The following is a 19,423-nucleotide window of genomic DNA, read 5'->3' on the forward strand; positions in this document are numbered from 1 at the left end:
ACACAGAGTTATTAATACAAGCTTCCGAAGGCATCTGAAGCAAATGTGAAGAAGCCTGGCAAATCCACATTCCACCTCCAAGTACCTCCTTTAAGTGAAAGCGATTTTGGGAAGGTTACACAGAAGAAAAACAACAGATAAGACAATTTTGTGAACTTTCTTTAATGCTTTTATTTGTCTCTTTGAATTGTGCAGTGAGTGTGGCTTTAGAATTCCCTAAAGCCAGCTATTCTGTGAGCATAACTCCAGCTGTGAGAAATAACCAGATCCTCTTAAAAGGAGTAATGGGTGTCCTGCAGTGAGTGGGAACAGCATGAGATTTTATAAACTCAGTAGCAGTGAACCTTGGCTCAAAGTGGTTTAACCTCTGAAAGTTGACTTATTTCCACCCTGCCAGCAGATAAAATGCATTAATCCCCCACTTTTTACTTTTCTAAGCCAGATGTACATTTGTAGAATTGGAGCTCATGCACCACACAGAAAGATAATCAGGAAAACCCATCCTGTCTCTTGTACTGATAAGCTCCATGTTTGGCTATGAAAACAATAAATCAATCAATATAAAAAGTAATACAAACATTCATTTTGATCTACAAATAAAACAGAAATTGAGAAACCGTTTACAGGTTTCAAGCTAAAATATTCTGGTTAAGACTCTGGACATCCATGAATTAAATTAAACAAAATACAGAAAGCACAGATTTGCAATTTTTTCAATCCCAGTATTTGCAAAGAATCTGACATGTGAGCGAATTAAAGCTTCAGTGTTTTTGTGTTGAAACTGACATTCAGTCTATCGAAATTCAGTCGCATGACACTGCAGCTCTAGTCCTGCAGAGTTTATACACTGTGAGGCTGATTTATGTATCGGAATTGGTAACTGGAATAAGAACACCTACAGTTTAACTGACGAAGTCCTGACATTACAAGACATTAATTAAAACTCAATAAAGTGTAACAGCTTAACAATGCTGCAACTGCCGTTCACAGCAGCGATTCTCAGAGACGTTCCGAGAGTTCCTGCATTTATTTTCAGAGAAACACTCATGCCTAAATCATTTTACAGGGTGTGTAACATGGTTGTTATGCTCATTAACAGTCATTTTAACAGTAACAGTCTTTGGAAAGCTGTGGGTAGATTGCTAACATAATCATCTTTGGTGCCCTCTAGTGTTGAGTTGTAGAGTTTTTAGGCCTGAGGATGAAGGTTGAAGGTCAGCGGTCAGAGGAGAGGCCCCTGCTCGTAAAGCTGCAGGTCAAGGCGGACTCTGACCTCACCTGTGGGAACCTCGTGGAGCAGCAGCTTCCGAGTCAGCGGGCCTTTCCCCTCCTGATCCTTCTTTATGGTTGCCACGGGAACTTCCGTACGACCCAGAAAGTCTGAAAACATAACGCATGTACTTAAAGCCTAACTAGCCAGCGAAGTACATAAAAAGTCAGGAAACAACAGCTTGTTCGGACGGTTCCTGAATGTTCAGAATGTTCCTGCTTAAAATGTTTTTATAGTTATTAAAAATGTGTCATTTACATTATTACATTATGATTAATATATATATATATATATATATATATATATAAATATATATATATATATATATATATATATATATATATATATATATTTTTTTTTTTTTTTTATAACAACAGGGGTAATATCTGCAATTAATTCAAAACAATCACATTTGTCCTGACTTTAATGAATGAATTGTTACTGTCTACCCTAGTTTATAGTAATCTCCACTTTTCACTAGCTAGGGTCTCCCCTATCACATGATGCTACCAGTGGGAGGGTGAAGGACTAGCGTTTGCTTCCCATAGTCCCATAGCGCTCTTTTCAAATTTTCATGGGTGAAACACAACAGTGGAGCTCAACACGCTTGGAGGAGAACACTAACACTAAATTCTGTAGCAATGTCTCCATGACAGGGCCGGCCCACAGTAACTGACCTCTAAGTGTTATGTGGTTTGGTATGTTGAGTACTTGCCATCAGGAGAGAACTGGTCCCTCTCGAAGATGGTGATGCACAGGACGTCCTGGTACAGATCTTTGATGAAGAACTGGCAGTTGAAGTTCCACTTGGGGTTGACGGTGTCATTCTGGGGCCGAGAGGTGTAGCACTGAGCTCCCATAGACAACTCACAGTAGGGGTTACTCTTACCTACAACACAACACAGACACACACACACACACACACAAGACAAGAGGTAGTATGTCATTGTCATGTTAACACTGGGGTGTTCTACTGTTTCTGTGCAAAGGTTTAGCAAAGATGAAGCAATGAAGGCTTAGACAGTAGTTCACATATACAGTGTCTTTATAATATTTGAAATTTCTCCCACCAAAAAAAGTAATTCCAGTAGTTTAAAATAAAATAACCAAGGTCAATCACTTTTTAACCATTAGTCTGTTCGGTCTGATGTAACTGTACTTGGGGTCTAAAACTGTTAATAACATTTATGAGGGATATCTGCAGGTATCTGGTCAAAGACCATGTTATAATGCCTATACCATCTATATGTACACATTGTCGCTGAAAAAAAACTTCCATTGTATCTCTATTTGTATTATTTTTCACTATTGGACAAAATTTGAATATGGCAGTTGTGCATCTATGCATTTCTTTACATTTCCTGATAAATGAACCAATAGAAATTCTCCAAAATTACTTGGAATAAAATTGTTTTATATTGTCTGTCATTAAATGTTAAGAAGGTTTTTCCTTCTCCTGTAACTGTGCTTTTTTGAAGGTACCAGGTTTTTGCAGGACAGCAACACAAGTCGATGAGTAGGTAACCCAACCAAATCCAGCACGGGTGCAGGTATGATAAGGGTCACTTAGCAATGGACAAGCAACAAAATCTGTGAGTTTGTAGACTCATAGTTATATAGTTTATAGTTTCATAGTTATTACCATTAGGCTTGCAGGGTTTCAGTTCCACAGCCTCCTGAACTGTTACCAACAACCGCCCAATACCGCTTGTCTTCTGAGAGCGAGCTGTAATACACACAAACCCCCCCCCTCATCCAAATGAGCCATTCGACCTAAACACTGCATACATATAGATGAGAATTACAGAGGACAGACTAAAGAGACGTTTCAGGAGCCCTGTCCTGACCTTGGTACGCCTTCTCTCTCTTGAGCTTCTCTGTCTCAATGAAATGCTCAGAGGCTGCTTTGATCCGCTGGACCCATGTCGTCCTGGTCAACCAGCAAAGAGAGCAACACAACAATCAGCTTTCAAAAAAACCCCCAAAAAACACATGTATAGATATACAATATAATTTCAGTGCCCTAAACATCATAAACACATTTTTATACTAAAATGTCAACAGTGATGAATGATTCAGATAAAAAAATATTATCAGCTGTTTTGTATAAAAGAAGCATTTTAAGGTATTTTTGGAGGAGTTTAGTTATGCAGAGTGGACGTGTGTCTGTAGTAAGTTATTGACATGCAATGGCCACTAAATGCACAGTAGAACTTGGTATTTTCTATTTGTGTTTATATTTGATCAGAATAGCTGACAAGCCAGTGCTCTGCAGTTCACATAGATCATAATCATGTCATATTATTACACATGAAAGGTAGAAAAGTTGAACTGCTAGTTTTGTTGGCTTAACTAAGCACTGCTGAGAGTTTTCAGTAACACTTTAGGGCAAAATTTGTGATGCTACATGACACCTACTTTTGTGCTTTTTATGACAACTGACATAAACGTATGCAAACATTTAGGCTTATCCCAACAAGCCATGTTCTATAGGCTTTTTGTGGTGAAATGACAACAAAAGATAAGCTAAAAAAAATTAACTCAAAGAAATATTGTGCTGAAAACAATTCTGGTGTCTAAAATATAGACCTCTGTAGGACAATCCCACATCTCCCAGGATGAAGCAAAAAAGGACCATAAAGATGCCAAAGGCTTAATTTTACAATGGAATCTTTATACCTTTAATCAACAGACTTATGAGGTGCCTTCCCACCCTTACTGTCTATGTGTGAGTACCTCTCATTGATGCTGTCAGCTTTAAGAGTGTATACACGGTCGATGTGAGAGATGTGAAAAATTGGGTCATCGCTGCACGGATCAGATGGCATTTTCACCAGCACTTCATTCAAGAACACAGGCTATTGAGAAAGCAAACAAGAGAGAGATCATCATTTTTTCATCAGACATACTGCACCTGAAATTTAGGGGTGTATATGGTAAAGGCACTACTACAATGACAACAGACATAACATGATATATATATATATATATATATATATATATATATATATATAAAGAAAGAGAGAGAGAGATGGTACAATTACATTTACATATAACAGATGTTTTTGGATACTGTACCGTTTTGTACATCTTGTACATGGTGTTGGACTTGGGGCTAAAGGGTTTGTCGGTGCTGGATGAGAACTGCTTGGCGGTGTAGGTGAGGAGGAGGAAGTCACTGAAAAGGAATGCCCACAGCTCCTTGCTGCTCTTAGTCTTCCACACTCGGCCGCTGTGGAGCAGTTTGCGGGGACCCAGGCAGTTGGTGAGAGAGTTGAAGACCAGGTGCTGGACAGGCAGAAGTGAGAGGGTAAAACACAGCACTATCAGACACCATTAGGATTATGTGTGTATGCATATAGGCTTAGTTTACGTAATTTTGGACTTCTTTTTACCCCAGAAAATGTTCTGACAATTGATGTTGTTAAAATAAACCTTTAAAATGTTTGTAGGTTTATGTAGTTGTTATGAAAGGCTTATGTAGGTGTAATGTACCCTACACTGCCTGTATGTCGTACTATGTGTACTTGGTCTATAGATGGAAACCCTTTAAAATGGCAATGATTTCAGTATATTTGGATCGTCCAGGCAAACAAACATCACAATACACATTCACACTATCATATCTTTACAGAACATGGGATGAGGGTGTGTTATGTAGGCTTTATGACTGATTATATAAGAGTAATCGTTCAGAGCGGTCCACAAAGCCTCACCTCGATGACCCCTTCACACTGCACATGATTTTGGAGCCACTCCAGCCTGTCTGAGTTTTCCTTCTCCCTCACACCCTCGTTCACCTGCGAGCACAGCTCCTCCGCTCTGTCCAGTGCCTCCCGTAGGTTAGCCTGGTCTACGTGTCCTGCCGGAGTGTTCTCCAGAATCTGCAACCACACACACAAGGAAGTCTTACGTTTCAGATTTCTGACATCGCACTGAAATCGCTACACCCTGACAATATTGTCAGGTGTGTTACAGCACATGCAATTCCCATAATACACTATTTGTCCAAATGTTTGTGGACAGACCTTCTGATGAATGCATTTAGCTACTTTAAGTTCCACCCACACAGATGCACACAACAGAATAGAAGTATTGACAATAAAAAGGACTCTCTGGAACAGATAAACATGAACCTGTTGGCATGCCACACCATGTCAATGCGCGGTGTGGACTAGAGGGGTATAAAGCCCCCGAGCATTGAGCTGTGGAGCAGTGGAACAGCGTTCTCTGGAATGATAGATGTTGCTCCATCCAATACTTTTGGAATGAGTTGGTTAGTTGGGAATGAGGTGGGGTGGTGATCATCCAACATCCTGACCTCACTAACACTCTTTTTGCTAAATGCAATCAAATCCTTACAGCAATGCTGCTCCAGAAGAAAGCCTTCCCTGGACAGTAGAGACAGTTTCTTCAACAAAAACAGGAAACACTATTTTTAATACCTTTGATTTTGGATTCTGGATTTTGATTTTTTTGTAGAAACACTAAATGAGCCAGTGTCCAAATAATTTTGTCCATACAGCGAACACAATTTATGTAAATGGTAATTTCTCTGTATCATTTTTTTAGGGACGGAGCTCTTACATTTCTGATGAGCAGAGGGTAGCGCGTGATCCTCTGCATGGGCTTCAGCAGGAAACTGGACAGTGGCATTCCTTTACAGCGGTAATTAGTGGCAATTTTCTACAGGAGTGAGAACAGAGAAGCATGCAAAGATCAGCATTGCTCAGAAGCTACATATAGACCAATATACAGTGGTGGCTATAGTGGAAATTACAGTAAACATTCTGGTTCCCAGTCAGTTCCCAGCTTGTCTGTTAAAGCACTGCTGCACAAAGTGGTTATCTGTAGTTACTGTAGCCGCTCTAACTGGTCTGCCCATTCTCAGTTGACCTGATCCAAGTAAATTAGCTAATTAGCACACCAGGTCCATGTTTGGGAACCGGTGCTGAAGTGCACAGTGCAGTGGCCTTCCTAAAGGTATAAGTTCTTATGGGATGTTGTGTAGTAGCAGGAACTTTAATAACCTTTAGGAAGAGTTTGAAGTCTGGTGACGCGTCAGTTTTCTGCTGCAGCAAAGCGGCAGCGTTCAGTTGACAGCTGCAGAAACGGATGTAGGCCTGCATGTGTGCAAGCTCGGAGGAGAGAATATCACCAATCATCTGCACTGGCATCCTCTCACCTGCTGTCTTCTTGCGCACACGCAAAGCCCTGGAAAACACACACAGTTTGTGCACGCACTTTAAGAGCCACATTGGACCTCTCAAACTGTGTAATGCCAGGCCTAACTAAAAAAACAATACATACTGGTTACAGGAATTTTTTTTTTTTTACTTAACTTTACTATTTTTTTTAGTTCTAAATCTCAGTTTGGTCAACAATAAATTTTAAGTTAAGCCTCAAAACATTAGTAAATGTGTTGCAATTGCAAGATTTTAGTCTGCCCTTACTGTTTATTCCCATCTGTGGGTTAGAATGCTTCCTATTCTCAGACTCCTGATCATGGAGGGCTGTGGTGTTGCTGGAATTCAAACTAATGTCTCCTGTCTCTTGACAAGCAGTTGACAAGTTAGACAATTGCGCCAATCGTTTACGGCATTTAGCAGGATCTCTTGTCCAGAGCAACTTACAAAAGTGCTTTAATGTCCATTATGGGAATAAATCCTAGCCAGAACAAAATAGGTTAGAGGCCAAACTACCCAGATACTGCCAGAAACAAAAGCCAGTGCTATCTAAAGCTGTAAAGCCATGCACACATTTGTGTGCAACAAAAAACAGAAAGGTAAATTTACTCCTATGTTCAAAAGCCTCTCAGACTGGGGACATCATGTGGAATAGGGAGTCCTAACCTCCCCAGTGTGTTTTGAGGCTCAAATCAGTATGTAATGAAAAAACTAAACAATTCTGTACTCTGTGTAAATAGACCTGAATTTGTATTACACTGTTGAATATAGATTCAGAAATGAACTGGACAAAATTATTTTCACCCTCAACTTAATATTTTGTAGCACACCCTTTGGAAACAATGACTGAAATCAGTCACTTCTTGTAACTATGAATGAATTTCTGAACCTCTCTTCTGCCAACTGCTCCAGGTCTCTCAGATTTGAAGGGTGCCTTCTCCCAACTGCTGTCTTGGGATCTCTCAACATGTGTTCTATAGGACTCCTGAACTCTCCAGCCTATTGTCCATTTCTGTGTGCTTTTTGAATTATGCTTTGAATCACTGTCCTGCTGGAAGACCAATGGCCTCTGATGAAGACCAAGCTTTCTGAAACTGGCCCCTATATTGCGCTCTAAAATTCTCTGGTAGTCTCAGATTTTTTATATACCATGCACACAGTCAAAGCATCCAGTGCCAGAAGCAGCCAAACAACCCCGAAACCATATTTGACTGTAGGGACTTTCCTTTGAAGGCCTGATTTTGTTTTCTGTAACTGGTACAATGCTATTTTGGTCTAATCTGTTCACAGGATGTTCTCTCAGAAGGACTGCTGCTGTGCCAAGACCTTTTTTTATGTCTCTGTGTCAACAGTGGGTCTCCTGGGTCTCCTACAATGGCGTACTATTTCATTCAGTGACGGCACTGAGTGTGAGCTGGCACTGTTGTACCTTGTGTCTTCAGGTCAGCTTGAATTAGTTTGGAAGTTGATAGAGCACATTATTATTAAAATCTCTGAAGATGGACTTGTAGCCTTCAGATTGTTCAAAAGAGGCATCACATGATTCAGACAGTAACGAGTGTCCTTGTCTTGTCCTTGTGTTTTCACTTCCTGGTCTGTGTCTCTGTTTTGCCCTGCCATTGGAACATTAGCACATGGCTCTGTTTAGGTTTGTTTCTTGTCTCTGCCCTGGCCCCGCATTGTCATTAGTGTTCCCACCTGTGCCTCCTCTGTAGCCTCGCCCTCTTGTTAGTCTCAGGGTGTTGCTTGTTGGTCTTTGTATAAGTAGTCCCTTTGTTCTCAATGTTCCTTTTCTGGTTATCTGATTTGTCTGTTCTCAGGATAGTGTTTCCTTGGTTTCCGTTCTGCTTTGTTTGGTTGTGTGTTACGGACGCCTCTGCCCCTAAGCTTCACATACTGTGACCAGATGTTTCTTATCATTTAGAACAGGTGCAAAGAATTTTCACCCAGTTCATTTCTAGAGTTCAGTTCAGTACTTCTTTTCTCAGCTTTTTTTGTGCTGTGAAGACCAAAGCGGTTGTAACCTCAACAATGTTCTGGGAGACGGGGTGCATTTTCTAAAAGGAATGCAGGGATACGTGTGCTGCTCTTTGCACTGTTTCTTCTCTGAGAAGTCATGGAGTGATGTGACTCACTTGAGCAGTTTGGTGTTGCACATGATCAGCTCCCTCCAGTTCACAAAGATCACCCCCATCTCTGCCTCAGTCAAGCGGCCTGACTCAGCCATCGGCTTGTAGAAAACCTGCACGTACGCACACACACACACAGTTACTTTATCAATTAAGTAGACCTACTTTTGAATTTCTTAAAGTGCACTACTTAAACCACTTCAGGAGGTGGTCTGAGATGCATTTGATCCTCATGTTACAGCAGTGTAAACACATCCATCTCTCCAACACACATTCAACAACCACAAACTCTCCCAGCACAACACAAACAGCAGTAATAACTGCTGTATAACAAGGTAATTTGCATATTTCATCCCACACAGCAATCGGATTTCAGTCTGACTAACCAGGGACGCATTTGACTACCTAGTGTAAACGCTTGTGGCTTAAGTCAGAATACAGTCCTGATACTAGTCAAATGAAGTTACCATGTGTAAACTTGTAAACGGGTCTATGTTGTGTATATGTATGTGTGTGTGCTTGGTTCTTTACCTCCAGCACCAGCTCCAGGTCCTGTACGTAGGTGTGTTCTGTGTGAATGAGTTCGTGGATGTAGCCCTGCCGCTTTCTCTCCTCTGAACTCATGGAGTCTAAGCTCAGGAGGTCCGCACACCCTAAACACACACACATACACACCAACAAACACGTGCAGGCACACATACACATACAGATAAGCATGGATACATGTCTGGATGCACACACTTCATACTTCATACTTTACACTTCATTCGTACTATGCTCTGGTAGTGTGTGTGGTGCTGGTATGAGTGTATCAGGCACAGCGATGTTGCGTTGTTGTTAAGTGTATCTCTTAGAGGACACAAATGCAAGTAGCATTTTTCTGCACATTTTAGACAGTTTCTATTTATTAACTGAATTATATATATTAATAAAAAAAACTAATTCATACATGACACAGGTTATGTATACTAAAGGAACAGTATTTCAAAATATGGACATTTGATCTCCAATTGAAAGACGGAGGTAATATACCGAAAATCATTTGTATGAGAGTAAGATTTAAGGCCTACACCTAGACCAAGACATCGGAAACAATGTGACTCCAAATTTTATTATTTGGTTATGTTTAACCAGACACAGCATTTGAGCACAAAAGCCTGTATCTGCTGTGAATCATAAAGGTCGAAATGGTTTGGAGCTGCTTTTTTGCAGTAGGGCTCTCCAACATAAAATCCACTAGAAATTGTTTTATTGTATCTGACAGCGCTGGAGGAAAATAGAGACCATCTGTCTAAAAACTAAAGCTAAAACGTCACACAGCTGAAAGAATTCTGCATGGAGCAGAGGGAAAAACATTCTCCCAGTTGATGTCAGAGACTGGTAGAGCATTATAGAAAATGTCTAACTGAAGTTTTTTTCAGCTATTAAGGCAGAGATAGTTCTAACTTTTTCCTCACAAGAAAAATCTGTTTTCTGTGTTTATTTATATATATCCTTCACATCTCTTAATATTGTGTAAATTAAGAGGAAATGTCCATGTGTTTAAATTTATAAAAAAAGACAAACCACTAGCTACAACTCCCCCTATTGCACCATGCCACCAGCACTGGGTGGGTGAAGGCTGGCATGTGCCTTAATCGGAGACACATGAAGCTCCACCTCATCTTGACACAGCCAATGCTTAAACTTGCAAGCACTTGTTCAAAACTGATGAATGTCATCAATATTAAGCAATATTAGCAGACAACCAATAACCAATATGACAATTCCTTCACTTTTCCTTATTTACTTATCATTTAGAAGATGTGCCAACTGTGAAATTGATAAATGGCCAGTGGTGGCTTTGCAGGGCAAAGAGAACTGCAGCAACAAATGGGCTACAGTTTTTAACTGTACACATACAGAGTGCACCTACTGTATACGGTAGGTTTTTGTGCTCATATGATGACCAGTAAGTGGAAATACAAGGAAGGTGTTTCTAATAAAGTGGCCAGGGAGTTGACGCACAAGGTAGGTTTTTCCAATAAAGTGGTCAGTAAGTGGAGGAACAAGGAAAGTGTTTCTAATAAAGTGACCAGTAAGTGGAAGAACAAGGAAGGTGTTTCTAATAAAGTGGCCACTGAGTGGACGCACAAGGTAGCTGTTTCTACTAAAGTGGTCAGTAAGTGTAGGTACAAGGAAGATGTTTCTAATAAAGTGACCAGTGAGAGGAAGCACAAGGTAGGTTGTTCTAATAAAGTGGCCAGTAAGCGTAGGTACAAGAAATGTGTAAGGTGGCCAGTGAGAAAAAGCACAAGGTAGGGGGTTCTAAAGCAGTAGTAGAAGTGAGTGTAGGTGCAAGTAAGACGTGTTAATGTTTATACACACACATTGTCAAATAATAGTGACACACAGAAACACCCATGTGCACAAACAACACTGAGCACAGTGTGTCTGGCTGTGTTCGGCATCGAGCAAAAGCACACGGCCACAGAGTCTCAGTGTTAAAAACTTTATTTCTTTATTTCTCTTCAAGCACTCTGTGCTCCACAGCAAAATCTCCATTAGAAAAACACTGCAAAGCCGAAGTGTAACGTCTGTTAGAACGCATGGAATCCTGGTGTGGCTGTTAGCTGGTTGCATAGCGACTGCTCAAGTGCATCAGGGGCGTGTGAGTGTCAGTGTGTGTGTGTGTGTGTGTTCTGCTACATTTCAACTGGAAGAAGCTGACTAACAAAGCCATCGTCTAGATAGGCTAGGTGAGGATGGAGTGTATGCTGGTATAGTGTAAGGACACATACACACATCTACATGTAGACTCACCTGAGCACACACACAAAAAGCATACCTGTCTACATGCACACACACACACACACACACAAACACCTATACTCCTGTGCATACTAACAGTACTGTATAAATGTCCAAAAGTACTCCTTATTTTATTTCATTTCGAGTCAAAACAGTCATTAAGTAGTAAGGAAGCATTAGCTTTTTCATTTTTCAGCATCAAGAAAACATCTGTTTATCAGAAAATGACAGACACCTCTGCAGCTAACTCTCCTATCAGATGTTTGGGTGTTTAGTGTGTCCATGTTCAGCTCCATTATCGCTTCTCCTCTTTTCAGAAGACCCACTTTCACGGTTTCTGCGGCAAATTTTTCACACATCTCCACAGTTCACTCTGACTATGTCTTATGTGCCTTTTATGAATCTATGTATGCTTGGATTATCGTCACACTGGAATGAATAAATCTCTCCTCTAATCCTCTTATATGTCTTATCCTAGTACACTAGAAACACCAAAGCTACCACCTCGAATAGCATACAAACACCTTGAATAGCATAGCAATCAACTAGCATCACCCTAGCTACCTTTAGACATGGCATAGTAACTTGTAAGCTATATTCTACCAACCATGTAACAACCATCTAGCAGTCTGAGAAAACATCTGGGATACCATAGCTACCCAGCAACACCAAACCAATGACTTAGCAAGCACTTGGAACAGCATAGCAATGTCCTAGCAACCCAATAGCAATCACCTAGGATGCAACCACTTAGCAATAGCATAGCAACCGCTTGGAACAGCACAAGAACTGTCTAGCAAGCCCATAGCAACCGTCTCGGATGTCACAGCAAGTGCTTGGTAACACCATGACAATCACTTGGAAAAAGTTCCCATAACTGTCCCATAATAAGCCCCTGGGACACCATAGTAGAGAAACCATTTAAAACAGCTTTTCATCTGCCTAGCAACCCCATAGAAACCACCTGTAATATAATTGCAAGACGACAACCACTTGGAAAGGAGAGCCACCCCATAGCAACCAACTAGCAACACCTACTGAGACTGAACTTAATGGAAATGAAATAAATTAAGGATTTGATCTCTGACTTTTGCACAGTACTGTAGGTGGACACAACACTTATAAACACACATATATTCACACACACACACACACACACAACGGTCCTTCTCTCACTCTAGTACACACTGAACAAAACTACTCTGAAAATGTAAAGGCCGTCCCAGTCCTATAAAGCCTTTCAGCTTCTTTTTCATTAGTGAAGAATTTAGGTTTGAATGATAGTAAATAACCCTGTTTCTACCTCACTGCTAGCGTATTCATTTCCCTGTTAAATCCATTTGGACATAAACCAAGGGAAAAATAAAAATAAAAAAAGAATCCATATGGAAACTGTAAAAGGGGAGGGGCTGATCCAGAAAGCGTTAATGAGGGGGCGGGGTCTCGTCTTCTGCATCCCGGAGCTGAGGCGCTCTCTGATTGGAGCTGGAGAAAGGAGAGAGAAGAAGAGGGGCCAAGGCTACAGTTCCTGAAATAAAGCACAGATGAGGCGAACGACAGGAAAGGGAGGGGCGAGAGGAGTGGATGAGTGTAGCCATGAGAGACAATGAAGAGAGGGATGGATAGCATACGTCAGTCAGCACTGAGAGAAAGGGGGAAACAGGGCTCACTGTTTCAAAGAGAGGAAATTCCCAAAAACAAGTCATGTGCTTCAGTTTTCTTGCAGTCAGTTTTTCAGCCAGAGGCTCACTTTAGTGTGAAGATCGGGATTCAAATATTCATCATTTATTTTTAAATAAGCCTTGTCCAATCTCTCTTCATCCCTTACAAATAAACAGGCTTTTTGTTCCTCTGCCTTTAAGACTGATACAAGAGAAACGTAGCTCTGTTCTGACTGGCTGCCCTGTTAATGTGGCATGGGCTAAAACTTCATTGTGAATGGGCGGGGCTAAAGTGTGGTAGGTTGTATAGGCGGACTTATGCAAATAAATTGTTTTTCTACACTCATAGTATTTTATCATTTAACATAATTTAGCAAAATTCTTCCTCTAATCATCCAAGTAAATGTAATGGCCTATACCCATACAAATTTCTGCTTTTTGATACTGTCACCATGCACTAGTGTGTGGGGCAAAACAACATCAATCCATAATACGTTCCACCACTTCCACCTCTGACTGGGAGAAAACCCTCCCTAACAGTCGCAAAAAGATCCCGGTAGAGGGGCAAATGCACTATGATTTATCACTGTTTACGTCATTCTTCAAAGTATAAGTTCCTTAAGGAACTTTTGGAGGTTGTTCAATTTGACCCAGTGCAGAAACCTCTTAAGGTGCTTTGAGGAAGAAGAAGAGTTCTTCAGTAACAGCAATGGTTTTAAATAGAACCACAGCAACACCTTGGATGCTTAAATGGTTCTTTGCCCGGTTAAAGGGTTGGTGGAAAACCTCTTGTAGATGGTTCAATTTAGAACCTTTAAAAATGGTTCTATATTACCAAAAAGGGTTTCACTATCATTATGCCAACCCACAACAGTTAAGAAACCCTTAAAATAGCACTGCAACCACCTAGCAATCCCATAGAAACCACCTGGGAGTGAAAGAACTCCCATTTTACTTCGAGTGTATCACAAATAAAATCTCCTATTACTTATAACTGACCCTTTACTAAATCTCCTGTTTTAAATGCTGATTGGTTGTTAACCAGGCCTGGGCACCTCTGACACGCTTTCAGTGCTGCAACACTACTGCTGTCTAGATACAAAAGTTCTACCACTGAGGAGTAGGGGGTGTTACAGGGTCACAGTTTCACAGCATATGATTGGACACTGGTTACCTTGCAGTTGGTAGCCATTTCTAAAATACTTAAGAATTTATTTTAGTCTTTGCATTATAGTTCTTTAAATTAGCGTCTCTCAGGCTACTATAGCTGTGACATCCTTGCTCTAAACTTGTGGTGACCTATCAGCAGAAGATTGCACTGGGACAATCCAGTGTCCTCTACATCTATAGGTATCCCTCAGCTAACACTGATAGTCTTACAGGGGAAATGCGCTATGATTTATGTAACAGTACACTTAAAGGGTTCTTTAGTAAAGACAGTGGTTCCATATAGAACCACAACAACAATCTGCATGCTTAAATGGTTCTTTGCCTGGTTACAGGGTTGGTTGAAAGCCTTTCATATAGGGTTCTAAAAAAATGGGACACTTGGACAATTTAGTGTCCTGTACTTCCATAGCTAACCCTCACCAATTATTACGGGATTCTATAATTAACTGCATGCAGTATATATCAAAAGTTCATCCAGCTTGTCAAATCAGGGGTATTGCAGTAGATGTTGGAACTGCAGTGTGGAATATTTGATTGAATTCAGCCCCATGAGAACTTTAGTTAGGTCAAGTACTGATGCTGGATGATTAGTTCTGCCACTCCAACTCATCCCAAAGGTATTAGATGGTGCTCCATTAATCCAAAGATTGCAGCTCCACTACTCCAGAGCTTAATACTGGGGCTTTATACCCCACAAGCATCCCCTTCTTTTGACTGTGATATTCTACAGAGATAAAAATTTCTTCTTCTTCTTACAGATACATACACAGCGGTGTGATCTTCTCCAGTTCTTTGAGTGAAACTATGCATCAGAAGTAATTAATCTAAAATTACAGCATGCTTTTTTATCAATGGCTAAAACCGCAGCACAATAAAACAGGTTCGAGTGGGCAGGGCCGAGTCTCATCTCTAACACTGTTCACGAATGTGCAAAGGTAGCAGTCTATGTGTGTTTACATATGCAGGCGGTTTCATAATGAGGACAATGAATTCATTCTAACTGAAAGTAACAGAACTCACATTGCTGACTGGGGTCAGACTCTGTGGTCATTTTGACGTAATTGGTTGGGAAAAGGCCTGTGACCCCGCTGAGCTCTCCTTTCCACCAATCAGAGTCGTCCTTGTTGAGGACGTTAATCAGCTGACCCTTCAGGAAGCTCATCTCATCCTCGTTGGCTGCTTTGTAGTCGTACATGGCGATGACCTGACACACTGAGGAGAGGGAAAAGGGGAGAGAGAGAGAGAGTGATGGCAGGGCTCATTCCACACTGAAGAACAACAGTGTGTGTTAGAGTTAAAAAGCCTGTCCTGTCTCATGGAACATGGCATCCCCCCTTTAAACTGGCAAAGAACCTTTACATCAAGTGAAAGTTCTTTAGACCTTCAAACGGTTCTTCACACTTGTGAAGACACTTGTCTAACATCTCTTACAAAAAAAATATTCTGTTGCATCGCTATGGCATCACAGAATCATCTAAAGGTACTTTTATTTTTAAGAGCACTAGGGTGCATCTAACACCACGTACTAAAGCTGGTGTACTACTGTTACACACAATTTGGCATGGTAGTGTGCAGCCTCAGATGCTTCACCCAAATTGCATCTGATATCTACCCTAAAGTATTAGCATGTGTTTTCTCATTATGTGTTGATGTACCTAGATCTCATTATATAATTTAAATGTAAATACAGCAAAACACTGTTTTGAGACTTTGTTTTGAGGCCAGTCTTGAATTTGGAATTTGGGCCGGTTCAGGTCATTTTTGAACACTAGACTTGATCATGTGGGTGGCATATATTAGGCAGCCAGTGAACAGTCAGTTCTTGAAGGTGACGTGTCAAAAGCTGGAAAAAACAGCAAGTGTCTGAGTGACTTTCACCAGGGCCAAACTGTCTAGGTATTGGGGTGTTCCCGGTATGCAGTGGTCAGTACCTGCCAAAAATAAAAGTGGTCCAAAGAAGGATAACCACTGAATCGGCAACAGTGTCATGGGCACCCAAAGCCTGTTGATGCCATCCATAGAGGCCTCACCTAACAAACTACAGGACTAAAGAATATGCTGTAACGTCTTGGTGCCAGATACCACAGGACACCTACAGAGGTCTTGTGGAGTTCCTGCCTTGACAGGAGTGAGCTGTTTTGGACGCAAAAGGGTGGTTTTACAATATTAGGTGGGTGGTTTTAATGTGGCTTTAATCTGTATGTGTGTGTGTGCATGTTCATAACATACGTGGCTGGGGTGCAGGAGTGGTTTTGCCACTGTTGGGCTCCAGCAGTTTGATGTTTGAAGAGTGAAACCATCCCTTTTGACGCTTCTTACCACGAGCCTTCAAAATACACACAAACATTCATATATTCACACACACACATATATATGCTCACATAATATCCACATCAAAAACAATCAATACACTGCACTCTGCTGTGAATTCACACTGTGTTTAACCAGCTGGAATCAAAACTACTTCTGTAGTTAAGCTTGTATGCAGCAGACTGACAGCAGTGTTAGTACACAGTAATACACTGTTTGTTCGGTGTTCATATAAACCAATGCTGTGGCATTTATACAACTTCCCCCCTTTACCCCAAAAGTAAGTCAACATGTCTGGAATCAGTCATGTTTGGTGTCTGGAGTTTTGGTGCTTTAGTTCTACACTGGAGCTATAACACTACAATGCAAACCGTAAGCCGTAAGTCAACATGTCTGGAATCAGTCATGTTTGGTGTCTGGAGTTTTGGTGCTTTAGTTCTACACTGAAGCTATAACACTACAGTGCAAACCGTATAGTGACCACTTAAACAAGTCTATTGGAGATGACTGAACAACTCCACGCGTGCTGCGTGTGTGATGATGTAAGGCTCACATCACGGATTCTAACCAGTGCAAGCTCCCATTGCCAGTTCCATTAGCCTCATAGCTCCAGCACAAATCTAAACAAGCAAGACTTCAGGCACCAAAAATGTCTTGTCTGTCCTGCAATTAGGCTAACAGGCTACATATGTACGTTACTGGCTAGACGGTTTCTTTCATTCAACCATGGTGATGTAATCATGCACACTGACCTGCAGTTCTCCCAGCCACCAGCCACAGGAGTTTTTATGCAGAACCAAGATGAGCTGTCCAGTTGTAAGGCTCAGCTGCTCTGCCGTTGTGGCGATGCAAGCCGCTGTTACCTGGGCAATCTCTGAGAGAAAGGACGAAAAAAATAACTGACAAAGCTTGATTCTTCCTTCAGTTTAAGTAGTTACTTCTAGACAATCTTTATCAGCTCACCTGGTTTCTTACTGGATGCACCAGATTTGGCAGTCTAAAACAGTAAAAAAAAGAAATACATGATTTACCCACAAACACACATAATTAACGAATGAACATAGTAGTTATGAAATAATTTACAGTACTGGCTGAATAATTTAGTAGATAGTAGAACAATACATCGATACTGAACGATGTCTAGCAGTATAGTATGAAAAATATTTGTTTTAATATTAAAAACTGTGTAATAAACTTCTAAAAAATGTAATATTAAATTAATATACATAAATATAAACACACTGAATAGAATATGGGTTTTAACATACGTCAGAGTCTTTGGGTTTAACGTAGTTGGAAGGAAAGAGTCCTGATTGGTCGCCAATGCTGCCTCTCCACCACTCCCCTTCCTTCTCTGTAACCAGAACCACGTCCTCAGCCCGGAACGTCAGATCACCTGACTCTGGACTTTCGTACGTGTAAAGAGCTACATATTCTGATTGAACAGAAATATAAAAAGAGAAGCACAAATCAAGAATGCTCACTGACTAATCAAACTAAATGATATCAACTTATATAATTTCAATCAAATGTTATGCTTGGGATATTTCCAACAGTTACCTAATTAATTCCATGTCTATTTTATTTAATTAGATTGATTTGTTGAATGATTGTGATTTTATTTGTTTTTGTTGGCTGTGAATTAATATCTGTAAATATAAATATATAGTAGATAAACTAGAGAAACATACAGTCAACATGTCACGGAAGCCAACGTGTTCATTCGTAAATAATACAATACTGAAATGTTGAGACCGCTCACCTTCAAGTAGACCAGAGTCTGACAGGTCCAGTTCATCCACCGTGGAATATAAAGGTCTAAAACACAAAGACAAAAACAGCTTTAAGTCTGAAGTATCCAAATCTAAACCTCATGACTTTCACCAGTCATCAGTGCATTGTGACGGGTACATGACTGGGCCAGAGCACCTCCAAAACATCAGGCAGGTCTCGTGGCAGGTTCAGTGGTCAGTGGTCAGTACCTACCAAAAGCGGTCCAAGCTAAAAACAGCTGGTGAACCAGCAACAGGGTTACCGGCACTCAGAACGTTTTTCTCGGTACAAGAAAGACCAACTCAATATCAGGCAATGTTATGACTGGCTGGCGTTGAATTATTGTATAATATTAATTTGCTTGTGAAACCCATCATGTATGTGTCCAGACATGTTTTCTAATTAGTGAATTCAACTTTTGGAAGGGTGTACCAATTGTTGAAGTGGGTGTTCAATTGCATTTTATAATGTCCACAAAAAAACACTGCCATAAGAACAAGCCTAAGGTCACTCAGCGTGATGGAGCTCTATCCAACATCTGTGGGATGAGCTGGAGTGGCAGAACTATCTAACACCTAACATCAGTTCCTGACCTCACTGATGATCTTGTAGATGAATGTGAAACCCTCAGAAACTCACAGCAGGGTTTAATGATCTAGTGTAAAGCCTTCCTTGAGGTACAGAGTATGTTACTGCTGCAAAGGGGGACAACCCCACTATTAATACCCGTGATTTTAGAGAATGTTGGATAAGCGTGTCTACAAACTTTTGGACACTAGGTGTATGGAGTTAATTCTATAGTTTACAGAGTTTAATCCACTGTTTACTGTTTATTAGTCCAGGTTATGGGGTAGGTGATAGAAAAGGAAAGAGATCTTTACTCAGTGTGCGTGTTGTTGGTGGTCACCATGGACACGTGGGTTTTGGGGAACCAGCCACGATTCTCCTTTAGTTCTCCATACCACCAGTTCTCCTGCTGCTCAAGAACTGTGATGATATCATCTTTACAGAACCCCAGGTGACTCTCCGTGTTAGCTGTCCAATCACAAAGAGCTACAGCCTACACACACACACACACACACAATCAAATACATATAAGAAATGACAGCTTAGTAGGGATGCCTATGTATGTGT

The 19,423-nt window shown here is 40.8% G+C and overlaps 1 protein-coding gene across 5 annotated transcripts in view; it reads right to left on the reverse strand.

Annotated features, from left to right (window-relative positions):
• Positions 1-146: 146 nt before the first annotated feature.
• itsn2a (intersectin 2a) overlaps positions 147-19,423 on the reverse strand; it is a 67,680-nt gene continuing 48,403 nt past the window's right edge. For 4 of the 5 annotated variants that reach the window (XM_072677542.1, XM_072677525.1, XM_072677533.1 and 1 more), the window contains 18 exons: positions 19,171-19,349; positions 18,279-18,334; positions 17,785-17,951; positions 17,480-17,513; positions 17,269-17,390; positions 16,436-16,532; positions 15,227-15,418; positions 9,117-9,238; positions 8,592-8,698; positions 6,301-6,484; positions 5,858-5,956; positions 4,987-5,154; positions 4,349-4,558; positions 4,007-4,128; positions 3,118-3,200; positions 2,913-2,996; positions 1,986-2,159; positions 147-1,380 (listed from right to left, as the gene is read on the reverse strand). In XM_072677542.1, coding sequence (XP_072533643.1) covers positions 1,223-1,380; positions 1,986-2,159; positions 2,913-2,996; positions 3,118-3,200; positions 4,007-4,128; positions 4,349-4,558; positions 4,987-5,154; positions 5,858-5,956; positions 6,301-6,484; positions 8,592-8,698; positions 9,117-9,238; positions 15,227-15,418; positions 16,436-16,532; positions 17,269-17,390; positions 17,480-17,513; positions 17,785-17,951; positions 18,279-18,334; positions 19,171-19,349 — 2,358 coding nt within the window. In that variant the 3' untranslated portion in view covers positions 147-1,222. Of the gene's footprint in view, positions 1,381-1,985; positions 2,160-2,912; positions 2,997-3,117; positions 3,201-4,006; positions 4,129-4,348; positions 4,559-4,986; positions 5,155-5,632; positions 5,682-5,857; positions 5,957-6,300; positions 6,485-8,591; positions 8,699-9,116; positions 9,239-15,226; positions 15,419-16,435; positions 16,533-17,268; positions 17,391-17,479; positions 17,514-17,784; positions 17,952-18,278; positions 18,335-19,170; positions 19,350-19,423 lie in introns of those variants that run through there. The other variant, XM_072677551.1, reaches the window with a different exon arrangement.

This window comes from Salminus brasiliensis, chromosome 1, assembly GCF_030463535.1.
Source record: "Salminus brasiliensis chromosome 1, fSalBra1.hap2, whole genome shotgun sequence".
In the NCBI taxonomy this organism is placed as follows: domain Eukaryota; kingdom Metazoa; phylum Chordata; class Actinopteri; order Characiformes; family Bryconidae; genus Salminus; species Salminus brasiliensis.